Raw genomic sequence first — 20,443 nt, 5'->3', positions numbered from 1 at the left:
TCTAGTAAATTTGAATGTCTGATTTTACACATATACACATTTAAATGCACAATGCAGGCATATTTACCCACTGAAAGAGAGAAAATTTAGTTTTATTAAAAGTGAGGAGAACACACCCCATTTGTGAAAATGTTGTTCTGCACATCCCTAGATAGGTGGCAGGTTAGGTTTTTGCTATTTTTTTTTTTGTAGGTGCAGAACAGGTTGACGATGAAGGTGTATTTTCAAATTGTCTCTCACTGTCTCCCTTTCTCCTCATTCTCATTTCACAGTGCAGCGTTAGCTCTTTTTAGCGCTCAATTAACCCGGTTTAGCTATTGTCAACTGTTTCTCCCTCTCCATCTGTCTGACTTTGTCACTTCCTCTACTCACTAACACTTTACTGTCTCACTTCATTATCACATTTTTCACTGTTTTCACCTGCGCATTGTGAAATATCTTCTGCTTTCTCTTCCCTTTTTTAACAATCCTCTCTCTCACACACGTCCCTCTGCTGAATAACAGAAGAAGAAACTCATCCTTACCTCCCGCTCTAACCCTCCTGCTCCTCCCCATCCCCGACAGGTCCAGCCAGACATGGCTCCACGTGAACGAGAGCTGGTGTTGACCCGTTCCGGCTCAGTAGCTGGGCCATGCCCCACCGGTGGATGGGTGTGTGACTCCGCCACGCTGCCCCGAGCAGGGCGGCACTCCTCGCGGAGCAGTCTTTCCCTAAGTAGGACCGGCGCTGGACCTGCCGAATCCAACCATCCTGGGGTGGAGGACGCTCCCAACGGAAGCACAGAAATGCAGTCGGTCAGCAACAATTACGCCACCATCCTGCAGGGGGAGCAGCAGAGGGACTACCCGGGGAATCTGGGACGGGGCGGGCTGGAAATGGGCAGTGGATTTGTGGTGGGAAGGCCCCAGAGAGAGGCCAGCATTCCACTGAGTGCTGGGATATATCCGGAGGGTGGTGGTTTCATAGGAGACTGGCACGAACGGGTGGGGATAACCAGGTACCCGCTGGCCAGGAGGGATATGACGCCCCAGCTGCTTCCATACCCCGACCAGGGCCGGGGAGCTTTTGGGGGCATCCTCGGTTATGGTGGAGCATGGCCCTCTGCAGCTGAGGAGTCCGGAAGAGGGGCGCCCATTGGAGGTGCTCACTCTCTCGCCCTAAGGGTTGGCGAGTTCCTGCGTCTGCGCCTTGCGCAGGTGACTTTCGACCCCTCGCAGCCACCATACGACTCGGTGCAGGTGTACGGGCTGGAAGGCACAGGCTCACGCGCTGGGTCCCTCAGCTCCCTGGACAGCGAGGGAGGCAAAGACCCTGAGAAGGAGGTGTGGGGATCAGGTCTGGAGGATTGGGGCCCACAATTCCAGAAATTAGCCCAGCTTTTTAGGGAAAGGGAAAAGGAGAGTGGAGAAGATAAAGAAGGAGATGTAGAAGCCAGCAAAAAGCACAAAGATATGGAATTTGAAGAGAAGGGGGAGCAGTCTGGAGACGAGGAGCAGGCGAATGTCTGAGAGAGCGAGAAGGAGAGGGGTTGGGTGGGACAGTGATTAAAAGGCAACAAGAGCTGGAATAATGAAAAGTGAAGGGTAAGGAGGGAGAGGAAGAGGTAATAAGGGAAGACGGGGAAAAATGAACAGAGAGAGCAAAGACAGTGGAGAGAGTGATTGATGCAATTTGAAGCAATAAGCTGATGTGTGAGCATATAGCTGTGTTTCTTTGGCCAGCATTTAACATTTCTTTAAGTGCATTTGGCAGTAAGTGAAAAGCAAAGTTCACTGTATTCCAGATCACATTTAATTATGATAGAGAAACTCAGATTTTTGTGGCAGCGTGAAAGACAAAGGCACAGCAGGGGAATGAGAAATACAAGGCCGGAATAACATAGAAGAAAAGGTATGGCAACACACGAGGGAATAGGAATATTTGTACAGAAATTGTTTATACATCCACAAAAGCTAGAGAACTGAATTATTCAAAAGAAAACAATGAATATTACAGTAAAGTCCTGAATAAGTGTCTGCACATAGATTCTCAGTGTTTACACATACACACAGATGAAAACAAACACACATTAATTTTAAACCCTGCTTGGAAATTCTGCTTTGTGGATGTCTCATTGTCAGGGTTCAAAATGACTCACATTTTTGCCAAGAACAGATTGTATACGAAGTCGCTCAAGAAAAAAAAAAAGATGACAAAATTAAAATGCTAAAAATTGTGCAAAACATATGCACAAATAATCATTACTTGTCAAAAAAAAAAAAAAATCCCACATTTAAAAAGTGAAGATTTATGAGAGCTGACAGGTCTGCTTCAGCTAGAATGCACTTTTATACATGATGTTCCCAAATAAATTACAAATGTTGTTGTTGTTTTTTTATTGGAGGAAAAAAAATATTGAAAAAAGATGTTCTATGTAAATGCATTTAAATGTAAATATCACTGAATGCCATTGTGAAAAGTGACAACAGTACCGTAGTCTTCAAGTAAACAAAAAATTATAATAAAATGAAAACTGAGGAGAAGATTATACAGTATATAATGCCACGATACAGTATGAAAATCCACGATATAACTGCAAGACACTGGATTGACTGAAGCAGAGTAAACCCTGCCACAGTATGTTTTGGGTTGTGTTGCTCTTCCCAAAAGGAACAATTATTTTTACTTGAATTGAATGCAGAAGCTCCAAATAAATATATGTGCAGTCCTTGTCCTGGGATGAGCTCACACTCCTGATTAATTACACTGTCTCTGGCCACAAGGACTCACTGTGACTGGACTCCACCAGAACCACTGTTTCACTGCACAATCATGCGCACCAATACCAGGACGCTTCATGCTGTACGAACCCACGCTTATCCCAAACAACCCAACAAATGTCATTCTTCATCAAAAATGTGAGCCTAAAAAGGTTATATGAAATATTAATGTCTATATTATTGTGTGGTAAAGAAGAATGATTAAAGAAAGACATCACCTGGAGCTGATTTGATTAGGACTAAAGTACTGTTCACACCAAGAACGATAGCTTTAATGATAATTACATAATTAGAATCCACACTAGCACACATTTATCTGCAGTTTTAAAGCAGGATTGATTCTGATTGGCTGTTTTTATATTCCATCAGCTGAAAAAATATATGTAGTTTTGAAAGTGATTCCAACGCTGTCATTCCTCTGTGCCGCTATCGTTATAATTGTGGTATGGACTTAATTCTTATAGAATTAGAATGCTTAACATTATCAAAATAGTTATCGTTCTTGGTGTAAATGGGTCTTAACAGTTCAAAGAATTGATTCCTTCCTGTGTTACTGCCTATTTGATTTTTTTTCAGGTAGATTAGGTCAATTGTAATCTGGGTGTGGAGTTACTGCATTCATCCTGGTTTCTGCCTTCTTATTGGACTGCATTGATGTGGCCCTGAGTGGGCCCCGTTGGTACTGAGCTCTCACAATGGTGTGTACTAAAAATGTATTTATTCTGTTGTATTTTTTCCTTTTCTTTTTTGTAAATTTGAATAAAGACAATATGTTTTGAGGTGATATGTGTGCGACCTGAATATGTTTAAAAAAAAAAAAAGAAAAACTCTTGATTGAATTTACTTTTGGCTGTTGTGTGTGTCTTCTAGTCTGTGTTTGTCTCTGCTGAGTAAATGAAAGTGCTGGCTTTGGAGATGTCCGTAGAGGCTCTTCAAACAAGCACAGAGTTGGCAGGGAAGTAAACACAATGTCTAGTCCACTTACTCCCAAGCTGTTTGACAGACTTACATCTAAAGGTCAATAATGGAAGCTGAGAGTTCAGATCGCACTTTAAGACAGACAAAAGTTTACCGCAAGGTTCACCTTGAAATTCATTCTATCTGAAGTCTGGATTACATAAAATAAGAGGGATTTATTAGTGGGCCTGAAAAGCCTTAGTTCAGCTGATGAAAGTGGGGAAAATAAGGTCGTTTCAAACTACTGCACTAGCAAGTCAAGCCTGCTTATCGTTCACTTCAGTCCTGCAATGTGTGTGTGTGTGAGATTGTGTTCCAGCTAGAGTATACCCACAAGTGCCTGCAAATAAACAAGCCAAGCACTGCAACCTTTTTGATTCGAGGCTGGTTAATTATTCATGAGCTCCAGCGCATATCCTGTTAGATTAAATTTGGTTTAATAATGTTCGCGAAGCTTGACGTAGGAAATAGTAGACTAGAATGAGAGAGACAGAGTGTAATTGCTTCAAAATTCACTTAGATCAGGAGAGGGATTCAAAAAGATTTGCGGAGAGTGAGATTGTGAATGCACGATCTGCCCTTGAGTTACATAATGAATTGTTACTCAGCAGTGACGTAGACAGGGGAGGGGCCATGGAGGCACTACTCAGTAGTGCTGGAAATTATGGCTGCATCCGAAAACTGAAAAATGCTGCCTTCGGAGGACGCATTCCAAGGTAGGAAGGCATCAAGGCACGTCCGAATTCAAAGTTAGCTTCTCTTCCTGTCTCCTGAGATGCCTTCATCTGGCCGATTTCTGAAGGGCAGCATAGATGTATCCCTCGCTGCCTTTGATATCCCACAATCCTGTGCGTTCCATTCCGTGAGAGTTAAGCCAAAAAATAAAGATGGCGTCTGAAAGTTGCGGTTGGTGGTCAGTTTGTGTGTTAATGTATGTTTCTGATCAACGTTTTTCACTTTTTATGCCATTTCTACACTGTAAAAAATTTGTCAAATTAACAGTAACTTACTGGCAACAATTATCCAGTAGATGCTGTATTTCATTCAACAGTACAATTACTGTAATACTAACTACAGTAGTGTTTAGCTTACTGTAATATTGAATACAGCATTTTCCTGTATTTTTTACCACTTCAAAGTACAGTATTATACTGTTGATTTTTAATAATACTGTATAGTATTATACAGTTATGAAATGTTATTTTAATTTTTTTATAGTGCTACTGTATAACGTTTAGAATTTGTAGAAAACCTGTAAAACTGCTATTTCAACTGCTGATGGGTAATAGGAAAAAGAACAATTGAAGGTTTAATTGCACAAAACAGTTTATTGAAAAATTTTAAACAATACATTAGTAAAAAAAAACAATGACAAAAATCTAACTAACAAATTAAGACTAACAAATTATGATAAATCATTAAAATCACAGAACAATACATTAGTAACAATAGTATATAATACAACAATAAAATGTTTTTTAAAAACAAGACTAACTAACAATTTATAAAAAAAACAGAACAATACATTAGTAATAATAATAATAATAGCATATAATAAAACATTAAAATATGTTTTAAAAACAAGACTAAACAACAATTTATAATTAAAAATTTAAATAACTGTGACATAATGCAACAATAAAAATCTGTTTTTAAACATGACTAATTAATTTATAATTAGTAATTAAAATCAGTGAACAATTCATGCAAAAATTAATAGGTAAAATACAAACTTACATAACACAGTAGAACAAAAAAAGAAGGTGAGGATGAACCTTCACACTTCTGAGAATCCTGCAAGAAATGATAAGCACAAATCAATCGTTGAGGCCAAACATACAACTAATCATCAAAAACCTCCCATTATCAACACCTTTAAATGATGGGATAGAAGCGGTTTCATCAGCTTCATACTCGTTGGTATCACTCACTGCCATTATTAAATTTGGATTCGTCAGGATATTCATTAATATATCTCAGACTGTGTTTATTTTCAGTTGAAAGTGAACTAATCCGTTAAAAAGTAATTCACATTGTGATGTATCTGGTTGCCAAAACAGAAAGCAATAATGTCAAGCAATTTTACACTTACCTCAGGAAAGACATTTAATGAATATATAAACTGATATGATATGACTGATATGAAACATTTTATCAAGATAATTTTTGTCCATTTCAATCAGCCCTATGAAACACAAATGAGTGGAAACTCCAAGAATGAAATGAGCACAGCACACCTGCAAATCAAATAACCCCACTGCTGTTTTGGTGTGTCTTTCAGAAATCAGGTATTGTTTTACTTGTTTAAAGAAATGTTACAATTAGAATTTTAAATATATATATATAAATATAATATATATATATATATATATATATATATATATATATATATATATATATATATATATATATATATATATATATATATATATATATATATATATAAATTCTAGAGCTGAAACAACGAATCGATTTAATCGATAAAAATCGATTATTAAAATAGTTGTCAACTAATTTAGTCATCGATTCGTTGCTAAATAACTTTTATTTGCCGTAAGCGGCTCATTTCGTGCATATTTCAAATCTGCGGTGACCAAAGTACGGCAGTAATGAGCCACCGGAGGTTTTACTCAGCCAGTACAGCAGGAGAAGTAGCGAATAGCCAATAGCTGGCCTCGTTTTATGTCACGTGCTTCCCGAACAGCGTCTCTGCAGCATTTAGCGGGATGTGGGAGACTGGGAGTACTTTACTTTGAGCCTTCAAAAAAGAAGAGTAACATGTAAACTCTGCACTACTTAACTGTTTAAGGGGACGTTCACATATCGCGTCTTTTGCGCGCTCAAGTTCGTTATTTCCAACACCGCACCGCATCGAGTTAAAAACATCTCAACTTTTCAGAATGCTGCAAGCGCATCGCGGGTCATGTGACAAGAACTAACCAATCAGCTTCATCCTTTCCCGTAACAACGTTAAAAGCTCAGTCAAGATGAAAGGAACAGCTGATCATAGTTGTATATGGATTTCCGTTTTGAAATAAATTTAGTAGCAGAGCTACTGCAAGCGATTTTTTGAGCTGCAAATCCATTTATCCTTTGCTGAAATTTCCGCGTCTTCAAGGAGAGAGCACGTCATGGTTGCTTATCAAAGGCAGACGCCTCAGGGGCGCTTCTGCCCGAGCGCTTTGGAAAGGAGGAGAAAGCGGCGCGCCTAGCGTTTTCCACGCGTTTTTAGGCACGATATGTGAACGGCCCCTAAGACTTTTATTTGTGCAGATTCTCCAGTACAATGTTGTTTGCAAATGTTTAGTCGTAAAAGCTGATAACATTGCTTTTTAACAGTTAACATTAAAAGCTTTACAAACATGTTCTGTGATCAGTTTGTAGTTTACCAGTTCAAAATTCAGTCGTGCAGCCTAATTATGACTGAATGAGAGAGGTAAATGTTTAAAGATATTTGAAATGCACTTTTTAAGTATTCACTGCTCTTTTTCACACAGCAGGTTTTTTGTGTGTGACTGTCCAATTTTTTTTTCTGGACAACCTTCTGATGGATTTTACTTTAAATTGTGAGTTCCATTCAGGTTTCATGCCACTGGCACTTTATTCTAAGGATTGTTTACAATTTCACAGCAAAAGCTATAAAGCTGTTTCCCAGTAAATAATAAAATACAATGCACTGCAATTTTATTCTGTTTTATCCTTATTCTTAGTGAAAATATGTTCTGAAAGATTCCTTAATAAGCTTCGTTCGGGATGTTAAACTACTTTAGGAGCTCTAAGGACTGCCATGGGGAAAACATTATTTGAAATCTCCTTGTGAAATTTGCTAGAGTATGGGTCAGTGTTCTGATTGCAGAAGAGTTCGACAAAGGATTACTAACACAATAAAACAACTCCAGGTATATTTTTGATTAGGATATAACAGTGCAAAATGGTTAAAATCTCTTAAAAATCTATGCTGAAGGATAAAGACCATTTATTAATAATTTACTTGGGGAAAAAATGGAAAAAACTAAAATATAAGTACATAAATCGATTAATCGAAAAAAATAATCGACAGATTAATCGATTATCAAAATAATCGTTAGTTGCAGCCCTAATAAATTCTGTGAGTTATACAAAGCATATTTGTTAAATGAAAACTGTGAAGGGAACATAATTACATTTTAAAACAGACTTCTAATTTTTTTCACAAACATTTGGTTATTTCTGGCCTTTTGCACCATTTTTAAGATTTTTCTAAATACAAATTCAGAAAAATAATTCTGAGATTACTACAGATATTGGCTCCTTTGCACACCCCTATTATTACTCTTACCTTAATGATTCTGCCAGTCATATTGTGCAAACTCCCTGATGAAAGATGAAACTTGTGGGTTTAAGGCTGTGATTTTCCTCCCAACAATCCTCCCGCTCTTTCTGCTCACCTGGAACTCAGAACTGCATTTAGAATTTTCAAGATTTATCCTGACAAGAAACCTGTAAATACAAAAAAATAAAAAGATTTGTGATCACAATATGTAGCATCATCTCTAATAAATCATGTCACAATAAGGGATAAGCTCTAAACATTCATTTATGCAAAAGCCCGTTGGTGTTACTAGTGGAAATGAATTTGTAACAAAAGTGTGTGAATGAAGTGAAATTTGTTGGACCCTAGACGTCTGATCTTTTTTTTCAAGATGGGAGTCTCATGAACCTAATAACATCCCTCTCGCCTGGTGTTAAAGGATTTATTACTCACCCTCATGTCGTTCTACACCCGTAAGACCTTCGTTCATCCTCGGAACACAGATTAAGATATTTTTGATTAAATCCGATGGCTAAGTGAGGCCTCTATAGACAGCAACGTCATTGAACATTGAACTTGAATCTTTTGTTTTGAATCAGTGATTCGGAGCGCCAAGGTCACGTGATTTCAGCAGTTTGGCATTTTGACACGCGATTCAAATCACTGATTCGAAACAAAAGATTTGAAGCAGTGTTTTGAAATCGACCATCACTAAATATTGTTGAAAAGTCGTTATTGTATTTTTTAGGCGCACAAAAAGATTTATCATCGTATAATATTAAGATTGAACCACTGAACTCACATGAACTGTTTTAAATATGTTTTTAATACCTTGTATGGATCTTGAGAAGTTCAATGACGTTGCCTATAGAGCCCTCACTGAGCCATCGGATTGAATAAAAAATAACTTAATATGTGTTCCGAAGATGATGATATAGAACGGGGTGGTGAGCAGAGTTCAGATCCAATCCTAATTAAAACTCGCCTGTCTGTAGCTTTCTAGTAACCCTTCAGACCTTGATTATCTTGTTCAGGTGTGTTTGATTAGGGCTGAAGAAAAACTCTTCAGGGATGCGGCTCTCCCCTTACAAAAAAATCCTACAGGAATCCTGTAGGATTTTGGTTTTATGTGCAGGGATCCTGTAGGACTGTATAAAAATCCTACAGGACAGGGCACATTCCTGCAGGATTCCTGTAGGATTCTGTAGGATTCCTGCATATTTCCTTAGGATTCTGTAGGATTCCTGCATGTTTCCTGTAGGATTCTGTAGGAGTCCTACAGGAAAATGGTCACGAAAATCCTGTGGGATCCTGTAGGTATATGCAGGTATGTGGTCTGTAGGATTCCTGCAGGATTTTTTTGTAAGGGTCAGGACCAATGTTCACTAACGTTACCCCTGTTAACATCAACGCCGCGGGCACTTCTTCTAAACTAACATTAACGCTATTACTGACATTTAGGTTTGCATAAAAAAATAAAGATTTTTCACTTACAAGAGATTTACGGCGAACTTTACAGACAGCATCGCGAGGCGAAGGGGCCCTCAAAGTTGCTCAGAGAACTGAAAGAGTTCTTCACAAAATGGCAGTTTGTGGTTGTTTTTCGGGGTCATTTCGTATTGCTGTATTTACATTTACAGTAACATGTCGCAGACTACATTGAAAGAGTACTGTACACATACACTTGTAAAATGTTGAGTATAAACCACTGGTATAAACCTTGAATATCGAAATAAAGGTCAGCTATTTCCAGGTCGCAGAGAAGACACAATGTTTCCGACATTACAGGAAAAACTCTTTCAAATGCGTTCTCTTGCAACCCCCACTGACAGAATTAAGAGTGTTAATGCGTAGCACCCAGTCCTGAATGTTTTTTTTTATGTAGGAATAGCAGTTTTACCTGCGAAATTCTGTGTGGTGCTTTTCGCGGTCAGTTTGCACTGCTGTATTTTGATTTACAGTAATTGATAATTTCCCAGAATGCATTGCAATTCTACAGTAACATACTGTCAACCGTGTACACAGTACTCAACGGTTGAAAATACAATATAATACTGTGAAAACAACCAAATCTACAGTAACACACTGTACACAGCTTATACAGCAAGAAACTGTTGAGATCAACAGTATAATACTGTGTAAACAACAGAAATCATTTACAGTGTAGCGATAAATTAATATTGCATTAATGAAATATACACCTACCACCAAAGCTCTCTATATTTTGCTGTAGATCATTAAACCATTACGCTGCCGAAGCCTGTCCGAAATCAGTTTCATGAGGTGCCTTCGTGCAAAAACGCTGCCTGCAAAGTCATTGCCCGATTAGACAGCAAGGCAGCAAGTCACCTGCCTAAGTTTTCGGATGCAGCCTATGATTCTTTCTAGAGATTCGTTCATTTTCAGTGCATTCACCAAAATGATTCGTTCAGAATAGTTCAGTGATTCGTTCAGTGATCATTTCTTCGTATTACACAAAATATGCCTGCAGGTGGCAAAAAAGATTGTATTATGTGTTATGTCTTTAGTCAATGAACGTATTCACTTGTTACAAAAACTGATCTGGCTTTATTAAAATGTGTGTATAATCGCATTCAATATAAAAAGTCTAATTAAGTTGTTCAGATTAGAGGTCTTCACGGGTCCAAATATTCATGCCCGAACCCGAAAGAGACCCGTAATGTACTACACCGAACCGACCCGGACCCGTCTAATATTTCAAAAGCTGGACCCGGACCCGTGTAGATCCGAGAAATGCCTACCTGGACCCGACCCGGACCCGTATATTATTTGAAATCTGGACCCGAACCCGACGGGAAGACACAGACCCGACTTGACCCAACTGTCACATATTCCACCATAAATTGCTATTACAAGTCAATAAACCTGTTGCGAAAAATACAACTTTTTGTCTTACCTAATTTAAAGAGCCGTAGTCTCTCTTCCTTGTCCCTGACTGCCTGTGATGCATTACAATCCTCTGACAAGAAAGTTATTCATGTTATTCCTCTCGTTATTCCAAGTCCAAGCTGAATCCACTCATTATTTCAGCTTCAAAAGTACACTTGATGTCACGGTGACGGATGACAACTGCTACTGTGCACATGTACATTCTTACATAATAACTTCGACTGTTTGCCCTTTTGAACTATAATAACGATCGCTCGTGCAATGCCATGGCCGCTGACGTTATTTATTTGCTATCATCTGATCTCTTGTGTTCTCTGCTCTGCATCGAGTCTGAATCTGCCCACTAAAACTTTAAGATTAAACGTTTCATTTATAATATTATAAAAATGGGAGAAAATGTAAAACGCGGTTTGGCGGTCGAAGTGTCCCTCACTGGTTGCCATAGAAACATGAAATGCGCTCGAGACTGCACATGCGTGCTAGCTGTATCAACCTAAAATGCTTTAACGCAATTTGAGCGTCATAGAAAACATTAATGTGACAGCTCAGATTGTGTTGCTGATTTGAAATATATTAAATATGAGTGTCATGTCTGCAAGCATTAATACCATGCGTGCACTTGTATTAACTCTGAGTCTGCGCGCTCTGCTTCTAAAAGCAGAGAGAGAGAGAGAGAGATCACTTTTTTTTGGCTCACTCTTTTCTTTTCCTAATTTTACAAGTTGCAAGTTACAAAAAACACAAGCAGTCTTTGATCACGGCCGGTTGTTCTCCGAGTCCGATGACTCCGATCGCACGGGTATTACACACAATGTTAAACAGACCCGGGACCCGAGGTAATAGATTCGGACCCGACCCGGACCCGGCTTATCATTTAAAATATAGACCCAAACCCGTACGGGTCCCGGGTCGGGTCCTGGGTCGACGGGTCTCGGGTGCACTGTGAAGACCTCTAGTTCAGATGAACAAAGCACAAGGTTTTCTTGCCTAATTAGCATTTTAATTGTTTGGTCAGACAGTTTGTATATTATATATTCACATTCATAAATCGGGGATTGAACGTGGAGTTGCTAAATATCAAAACAAACGTATGTGCACAGTAACTATAAATGCGCTTTGCATTTTCCGAGATTGACATGCTAAATGGCAGACTAACCTGGTTTACTCATTCATTACGTTCACGAACAAGATGAGCTATGTACCAGTTCATTTCATTCACAAACGACATGTATCCGTTCATTCAGCTCGTTCATTCAGCTCGTTCACGAACGACATGTGTATCAGTTCAGTCATTTCATTCACGAACGAGATGTACTAAATCATTTAACTCGTGCACGAACGACATGGGTAACAGTTCAGTCATTTCGTTCACGAACGATAAGATCTCTAGATCTAGTTCAGACTCATATGAAACTCGTTCATTGTAGGGCGTATTCGTTCACTACATTCAACAAATAACATGCCCTGTCACATCTCATACTCGAAGGCTATTGGCTCGAGGTTGAGTAATTCTTTGACAGGATAAAATGGTTTTTACCCGGTTCACTGAGCTGCGCATGCGCTGCTTATAGCGCCGCGCTGCTGTGGAGGGAGGAACTTCACTGAACGAGAAATATGAGTCAGCGGATTACGTGAACGAGAACGATTCGTTCACCTAAAAGATTCGTTCAAAAAGAATGATTCGTTCACGAACGACACATCACTAGTACTCAGGTTATTGAGCAATGCACAGTATATTTAAATGAGCAGAGTCCATAGTAGAGCATAGCACACGTCCACATACAAATAAGATAACTTCTGCAGTGATGCTACAGATGGCTTATTTCTAAAAGTAGTTTCAGATTTCGTTTTTTTTCATAGACAGGAAAACATTTCTCACAGATCACATGGAGCCAAGAAATATGCCATCAACGATAAGAACAAAAATTATTCACCATAAATACATTCATTTACTGCAAACTGTACTCATTAAACATTAATTTGGTGAATTGCCCTACAATCCTGCATGACTCAGAATGGATACAGCGTGCTGCTCACCCACAAGCAGAGATCTATAGTAACGAAGTAGAACTACTTCACTACTGTACTTAAGTACTAAAATGCGGTATCTGTACTTTACTAGAGTATTATTTTTTTCTCCTACTTCCACTTTTACTTCAGTACATATTTTCGATGAGTTTAATACTTTTACTCCGATATTTTTTTTATGTGCTGCATCGTTACTCGTTACAATTATAAAAATGTTACGAATCATTCCATTACAAACCCACATTACCACTGCCAGAACTGTAGATGGCAGGTTTGATGAAGCTGGCACATCATGAGCGAATCAAGCGATTAAGAAGACTGCGCGTGCTGACTGAACTGCTGTGAAGAGAGAGATGAACACCGAGCCGAGCCAGATAATGACTCATTCACGAGTCAAGAACCGGTTGCATCGGTTTTCGGATCACCAGTAGTTCTTTCTGACAGTTCGATTCAATAAACCGGTTGAAGAAAACATCTCGGTTACGTATGTAACCTTGGTTCCCTGAATAGGGAACGAGATGCTGCGGTGACGTCACCACGTATGGGAACACCTTCGGTGTGACAAATGTCTGAAGCCCTATATCATCCCGCCAATCCTATTGGCCAAATAGCGCGTGGCACCGCCCATGCATGCGTACGCATATATATACCTGGTGCCGCGCGCCATTTACCTCAGATTTTATGAGTGAAGAAGAAGAAGAAAGCTATCCACGTATGGGAACGCTATACCATAACGCCTGACGTACCTGATAGCTTGGATCCAAGGAAGCATCTGCTCAAGCGGAGAGAACCCGGGAGCCAGGAGCCATCCTCACATCCAGACTGTAAGACCTGATAAAAGTGCTCGGTGAGGACCAGCCTGCCGCAGCACAAATATCATCCATAGAGGATCCACTGAGAAAGGCTTGAGAAGAAGCCACTGCTCTCGTGGAATGACCTTTTACTCCTAAGGGCGAAGCGAGCCCGCGCGCCTCATAGGCCAAGGATATAGCCTCCACCAGCCAATGGGACATGCGCTGTTTCGTAACTGCATGGCCTTTATTCTTATGTCCAAAACAGACAAACAGCTGGTCAGACTTACCCCATGGGGCAGTACGATCCACATAAGTCTTTAAAGCTCTCACAGGGCAAAGACTTAGATCCCCAGACTCCGCCACAGCAGGGGAAAAAGCCTCCAGGACCACCTGCTGAAAACGAAAGGGATTAGACGCGACCTTAGGAACATAATTAGGCCTAGGTCGCAGCAACACTTTCACAGAGCCCGGTGCAAACTCCATGCACGAGGGTGAGACAGAGAGAGCCTGCAAATCCCCAACTCTCTTGAGGGAGGATAAAGCCATGAGAAGAAGTGTCTTCAGAGTCAGGATCTTATCCGATACAGTTTCCAGGGGCTCAAACGGATGCCCTGACAAACCAAGTAACACAATGGATAAATCCCATGAAGGAACTCGCACAGGGCGGAAAGGTCTCAGCCGTCGCGCACCCTGTATGAAGCGAGAAACCAGTGGATGACGACCCACTGAGACACCACCTATATACTCGTGGTAAGCTGAGATAGCTGCCACATAAACCTTCAGGGTGGCTGGTGTCACTTCATCCGAAAAACGGTCCTGAAGAAACTCCAGTACTGAAGCCACAGGGCAGTAAACTGGATCCATATTATGAGTTTCGCACCATGTCGTAAACAGTCTCCACTTGAAAGCATATAAGCGTCTCGTAGAAACTGCTCTAGAGTTTAGTATAGTCTCGGTGGTTTCAGCAGAAAGACCGGGACATGTCAACTCACTCCGCTCAGAGGCCACGCCCAGAGATTCCACAGGTCTGGCCTCGGATGCAAGATCCGTCCCTGTGCTTGCGATAATAAATCCCGTCTGAGGGGAATCTCCCACGGAGAGCCCGCTAACAGATTGATAAGATCCGCAAACCACGGCTGTGTGTGCCATCGCGGAGCCACCAGCAGCAGCTGTCCCACTCTGTCCCGCCGTATTCTGCATAATACCGCTGGGATCAGACGAATCGGGGGAAACGCATACAAACTGGTCCTGGGCCAGCTGTGAGCTAGCGCATCCAAACCCAGGGGTGATGGAGGGCATAGGGAGAACCATAGCGGGCAATGCGTAGTCGTGCTCGACGCGAATAAATCCACTTTCGCTTCCCCGAAAATCTGCCATAGGTGATTCACCGTTTGGGGGTGTAATCTCCATTCCCCCCGCTCCAGAGCCTGTCTGGATAGTAAATCCGCTCCGAAGTTTAGTCGTCCGGGGATGTGAACAGCCCGGATCGACAGAAATTTGTTGTGAGACCAAAGAAGAATACGTCTCGCCAGCCTGCACAGGGGGCGAGAACGCAATCCTCCCTGATGGTTCAGGTAAGACACGACCGCTGTGTTGTCCGTTCTGAGAAGCACATGACGGCCGATCAGTAGACTCGAAAAATACTGGAGAGCCAGAAAGACCGCCAGTAACTCCAATTTGTTTATGTGCCAGCTGCGTTGTGCCGCTGTCCACACTCCGTGGGCTGGCCGCCCCTGACAAACAGCCCCCCAACCGGTCAAAGACGCATCTGTCATGACAGTCTCTCGGGAAGCACAAATCCCCAGCCGAACCCCGGTGAGGAGAAATTCGGCTGACGTCCCCCGTTTTAACGACATCACACACCTCCGTGTCACCGAGATCGTTCGATGCGGAAAACAAAGGGGTAAAATATTCCGTCGTTTCGTCCACCACTGAAACGGGCACATGTGAAGCAAACCCAGATGAATTACGGGAAGCGCCGCCGCCATTAGACCTAACAGTCTGAGGCAAAATCTCACTGTCACTGTGTGACCCACTCTGAAGTGCTTAATGCATGACGCAATCGACTGAGCGCGCGGGAGAGAAAGCTTTGCTGTCATCGCGCAAGAGTCCAATTCTATTCCCAGAAAGGTACTCCGTTGAGAGGGGACTAACACACTTTTCTGGAAATTCGTGAGCCCAGGCTGTGTAAATGATTCAGCACAAAATCCCGATGAGAGTGTGCTTGAGTCTGTGATTGCGCTAACACCAGCCAATCATCCAAATAGTTCAACACACGGACGCCCCGGAGCCGCAACGGGGCCAGAGCTGCGTCCATGCATTTTGAGAAAGTACGGGGAGCTAGCGCTAAGCCAAAGGGAAGAACACAGTACTGATACGCTTTGCCCTCTAAAGCGAATCTGAGGAACTTCCTGTGTCTCTTGATGATCTGAATATGAAAGTATGCATCCTTCAGATCGATCGTGACAAACCGGTCGTTTGGTTGAATCTGAGACAAAATAGACTTTACCGTCAACATCTTGAATTTGCTCGGCCTGAGTGCAAGATTCAGACGGCGTAAATCCAGAATGGGTCGTAATCTTTTTTTGGTACAACAAAATAACGGCTGTAAAACCCTGACTCCATCTGAGAGGGGTGTACTTCTATAGCCCCTTTGCTCAGTAGAGCTGACATCTCCCGTCTCAGCACCGCTATATCCATCGGTTTCACCACCGTGGAGAGAATTCCCCGGAAAGGGGGTGGGCCTTTCCGAAACTGAATGGTGTATCCGTGACAAATTGTGCGTAACACCCATTGAGAAATGCCGGGCAAGCGTTCCCACGCGGCCCGAAACAATATTAGCGGTCTCAAAATTTCAGTTTCCTGCAACGCTGTCGCACACATAGAAATGTCCGGGCACGAAAAACTCACTGTGTTTGTGCACAGGGGAAGTATATGCATAATAGTCGTTGCATCCTGTTGTGCGTAATCCTGAAACGTGTCCACGGCAGGAGTTAGGCCAACAGATTGAGCATCGGGCTCTGCCGCAAGCAAAAAAGCGGTGGCTGTGCGAGCCGTCATGACGGGCCGTTCGAGAAAGACCCTTTGAAGCGCCCCTCGAGCTCTGAAAGCTGGATCGCGCAGAGTGTCTGAGGGAGCGTTTGGTGTTACAGTTCGCTCCAATGCTGTTCGAGGCACTGTTTGCGGCGTAACAGTCAGAGTTTTAGCATGGGGACTGCAATGAGAGTGTTGGATGCGCGAAAGCGGTCCAACAGCGCTCTCTAGTGGAGGGCACAGTCCCTGGCAGGCAGCAAAAAGATCAGGAGCTGCTGTTCGGTGCCCGAGAACGAGAGGCGTTGGCCGTCGAACTCGAATGTCGAACTTACGTTGGCGTTGTTGAGCCGGTGGAACAACCCTAGGGCCCCAATCCTTGCGAGGGGGCGCCATAGGTGAAGGCTCCTCCCGAGAGGCTACTCGCTGGCGGTGAGAGGAGGTTGAGCGAGAACGCGCGGGCGCCTGTCGGCGTTCAACCTCTCTGGGTCTGCGGGGAATCAGCTGGCGGAAAGCGGCTGATTGCTGTTTCGCTGCCCTGAATTTTTCCAACACTGAAGTGACAGCCTCTCCAAACAAACCGTCCTTGGACACAGGGGCATCCATGAGAAAAGATTTATCCTTCTCCTTTATGTTGGTGAGATTAAGCCAGAGGTGGCGCTCAACCGTGATTAATCCAGCCATGGAACGGCCCACTGCTCGAGCAGTATGTTTGGTAGCACGAAGCGCCAAATCAGTTGCCCGCCGTAGTTCCTTAACCGCCTCAGGTGTAATACCCTCCCCTTCATCCAATCCTTTTAACAGCTCCGCTTGGTAGGCCTGAAGGACCGCAATAGAATGGAGCGAAGCAGCTGCTTGGCCAGCGGCCATGTAGGATTACCCCACTAAACTGGACGTGACTCGACATGCCTTCGAGGTGAAGGAGGGGGCGAGACTTCCACGCCGCGGCCGAATTAGGCGCAAGGTGCTCGGCGAGAGTCTCTTCCACCGGCGGTATCGCTGCATAGCCATGATCTGCCATATCAGAAATGGTGGCGAAATCCGCAGCCGCAGCGTTCGTGATCTGCGCCGAAAACGGCTGTTTCCAGGACCTCAAAACCTCCTGGTGGAGGTCCGGGAAAAAGGGTAAAGGCCTCCGGGGCTGCGCAGGTGTCCGACTAGTCAAGAAACGGTCGTCCAGCTTTGAAGAAGGTTGGGCCTTGGCCTTCTTAACCTCCCATTCCAGCCCCAATGTACCCAACGCATGGGAAACCACGTCCAACAGCTCACTGTAGGAAGGGGAAACATGCCTCTCCTGTCCACTAGGAGGGAGAGGGCTCGTGTCGGCCGCGAAGTCCTCAGACCCCGAGGCCGCGGTGGATAGAACGTCGTCATCATGGAGGTCACAACCGAAGGAGATGGCGCTACATGCCTCCGGTGTGGGCCGTAAATCCTCACAGGAAAAGAAGACAGGCTCAATAAAAGTTTTCCTCTGCACTAGGGTAGGGGAGAGCGAGCGATGTGGAGAATAATCCAGCGCTGAGCTGTCCTCAAAATCCATATCACACGTGTCACCCCAAGCTATCACCTCGTGCGGTGCCTCGGCAGTCTCAGAAGTGATGTGGCGGGGGTTAGACACGGCGACATCGGAGAACACATCTACCCTAGAGCGCAGCACTCTGAGCCGCAGGCCATCGCAATGGGGGCATGAAGAAAGGCCGCTAAGCGCCGCCTGTGCGTGGTGTAAGCCTAGGCAAACTACGCACCTGTCATGAGTGTCCCCCTTTACGATGTACCTAGTACACGGGTCTTTGCACTTTTTGAAACTCATCGCGTCCGCGGAGAGGAGTATACTGCTCGTTGATGATCGTTGTGAACGCGAGACAATAGGGCACAGAAGATTCGCTTCGTTACTGAAGGAATAAAATCTGAGGTAAATGGCGCGCGGCACCAGGTATATATATGCGTACGCATGCATGGGCGGTGCCACGCGCTATTTGGCCAATAGGATTGGCGGGATGGTATAGGGCTTCAGACATTCGTCACACCGAAGGTGTTCCCATACGTGGTGACGTCACCGCAGCATCGAAGTGACCTATGAAAGGGAACAGTTCACTCGACGTAATGGCGTCATTGGCGTTGACTGCAAGCCTTCGGTTTACCCGCGCTCATAACATTAGCACAGAATCAGTTCAGAATCAATCACAAAAAGAATCAGTTCGGTTCAGACGCTATGTGTGTCGGTCAGCTTCATGCTGAATCACACATGCGCAGTATCATCAGCTCCTCGGTTCTCGAATCGGACACGTCTGACAGAAACGGTTCTTGACTCGTGAACGACTCAGTCTGTTGTTCGTTATCTGGCTCGGCTCGGTGTTCATCTTCAGTTCTCTCTTCACATCAGTTCAGTCAGTGTACTGTTTGAGTAAATGAATTACTCCAGGATATTGGTTTGTTTGAACTCAGAGGGAGTGTCAGCCACATTAAACAAGTTAACAGCTTAAGTAATTTGTGGATTAATGCGTATTGGAAACGCGAACCGTTTAAAATTATTCAGTTCGATTTGGTGAACTGTTTCAAAAAGATCCGGTTGCATCGAATGATTCGTTCGCGAACCGGATATCACAAACTGCTTTGTTTTAAACTGTCTTACAACAGACACGGAAGAGAAGACAATGCTGAATAAAGTCGTAGTTTTTGCTATTTTTGGTACAAAATATATTTTCGATGCTTCAAAAAATTCTAACTGACCCTCTGATGTCACATGGACTACTTTGATGATGTTTTGGACAGTATGGACAGTATACCGTACACATAGCTTCAATGGAGGGACTGAGAGCTCTCGGACTAAATCTAAAATATCTTAAACTGTGTTCCAAAAATAAACGGAGGTCTTACGGGTTTGAAACAACATGAGGGTAAGTTATTAATGACATAATTTTGCCTCTGGAAGAGGCTCCCTAGAACATCTCCTCAGCAGCTGCCCAAAGGCTCTGGCAGATGGTCGCTATCGCTGGCGCCATGACCAGGTGCTTAAGGCAATTGCTGAGAGTGTAGCCTCAGCCATTAGCACCAGCAAACACCATCATGCTCCAAAGAAGGCAGTCCTCTTCATCAAAGCTGGAGAGAAACCCCTGGCGCGTCCACAATTAACAACAGGCCTCCTCCACAAAGCCTCTGACTGGCAGTTGTAGGTTGACCTTGGAAGACAGCTGAGGTTTCCTCAGCATATTGCAACCACAAGTCTCCGCCCAGACATGATAATTACTTCCGAGGCTTCAAAACATCTGATCATGCTGGAACATACTGTGCCACGGGAAGAGCGTATTGAGGAAGCCAATGAGAGGAAACGCGCTAAGTACCAGGAACTGGTGGAGGAGTGCAGGGAGAGAGGCTGGAAAACCTTCTATGAGCCTATAGAAGTCGGCTGTAGAGGCTTTGCAGGGCGTTCACTTTGCAAAGTCCTTAGCCGTTTGGGTCTGACAGGGGCGGCCAAGAAGAGGGCCATTCAATCTGCAAGCGAAGCCGCAGAAAAAGCTACAAGGTGGCTTTGGATTAAGAGGGCTGATCCGTGGTCTGCTACTGGGACGCAGGTCGGGGCTTGATCAACCCCGGCTGGGTCGCCTGGGCGAGGGTGTATGATGTTGCGAGACCCGAAACACCCAATGATCCCAGGATACATCACTGAAGATGT

At 43.3% G+C, this 20,443-nt stretch overlaps 2 protein-coding genes across 4 annotated transcripts in view; one reads left to right on the top strand and one right to left on the bottom strand.

Moving 5' to 3' along the window:
* LOC132154693 (uncharacterized) overlaps positions 1-3,544 on the top strand; it is a 158,223-nt gene extending 154,679 nt beyond the window's left edge. For 2 of the 3 annotated variants that reach the window (XM_059563341.1, XM_059563342.1), the window contains exon 14: positions 505-3,544. In XM_059563341.1, coding sequence (XP_059419324.1) covers positions 505-1,509 — 1,005 coding nt within the window. In that variant the 3' untranslated portion in view covers positions 1,510-3,544. The remainder of the gene's footprint in view (positions 1-504) is intronic. The other variant, XM_059563343.1, reaches the window with a different exon arrangement.
* LOC132154697 (protein arginine N-methyltransferase 5-like) overlaps positions 1-20,443 on the bottom strand; it is a 463,524-nt gene that overhangs the window by 201,016 nt on the left and 242,065 nt on the right. The window lies entirely within an intron of this gene.

The sequence above is a fragment of the Carassius carassius genome, chromosome 12 (assembly GCF_963082965.1).
Source record: "Carassius carassius chromosome 12, fCarCar2.1, whole genome shotgun sequence".
Taxonomy (NCBI): Eukaryota; Metazoa; Chordata; class Actinopteri; order Cypriniformes; family Cyprinidae; genus Carassius; species Carassius carassius.
Note: the sequence above shows the minus strand (reverse complement) of the source record. Positions and strands in the feature narration are given on the sequence as shown.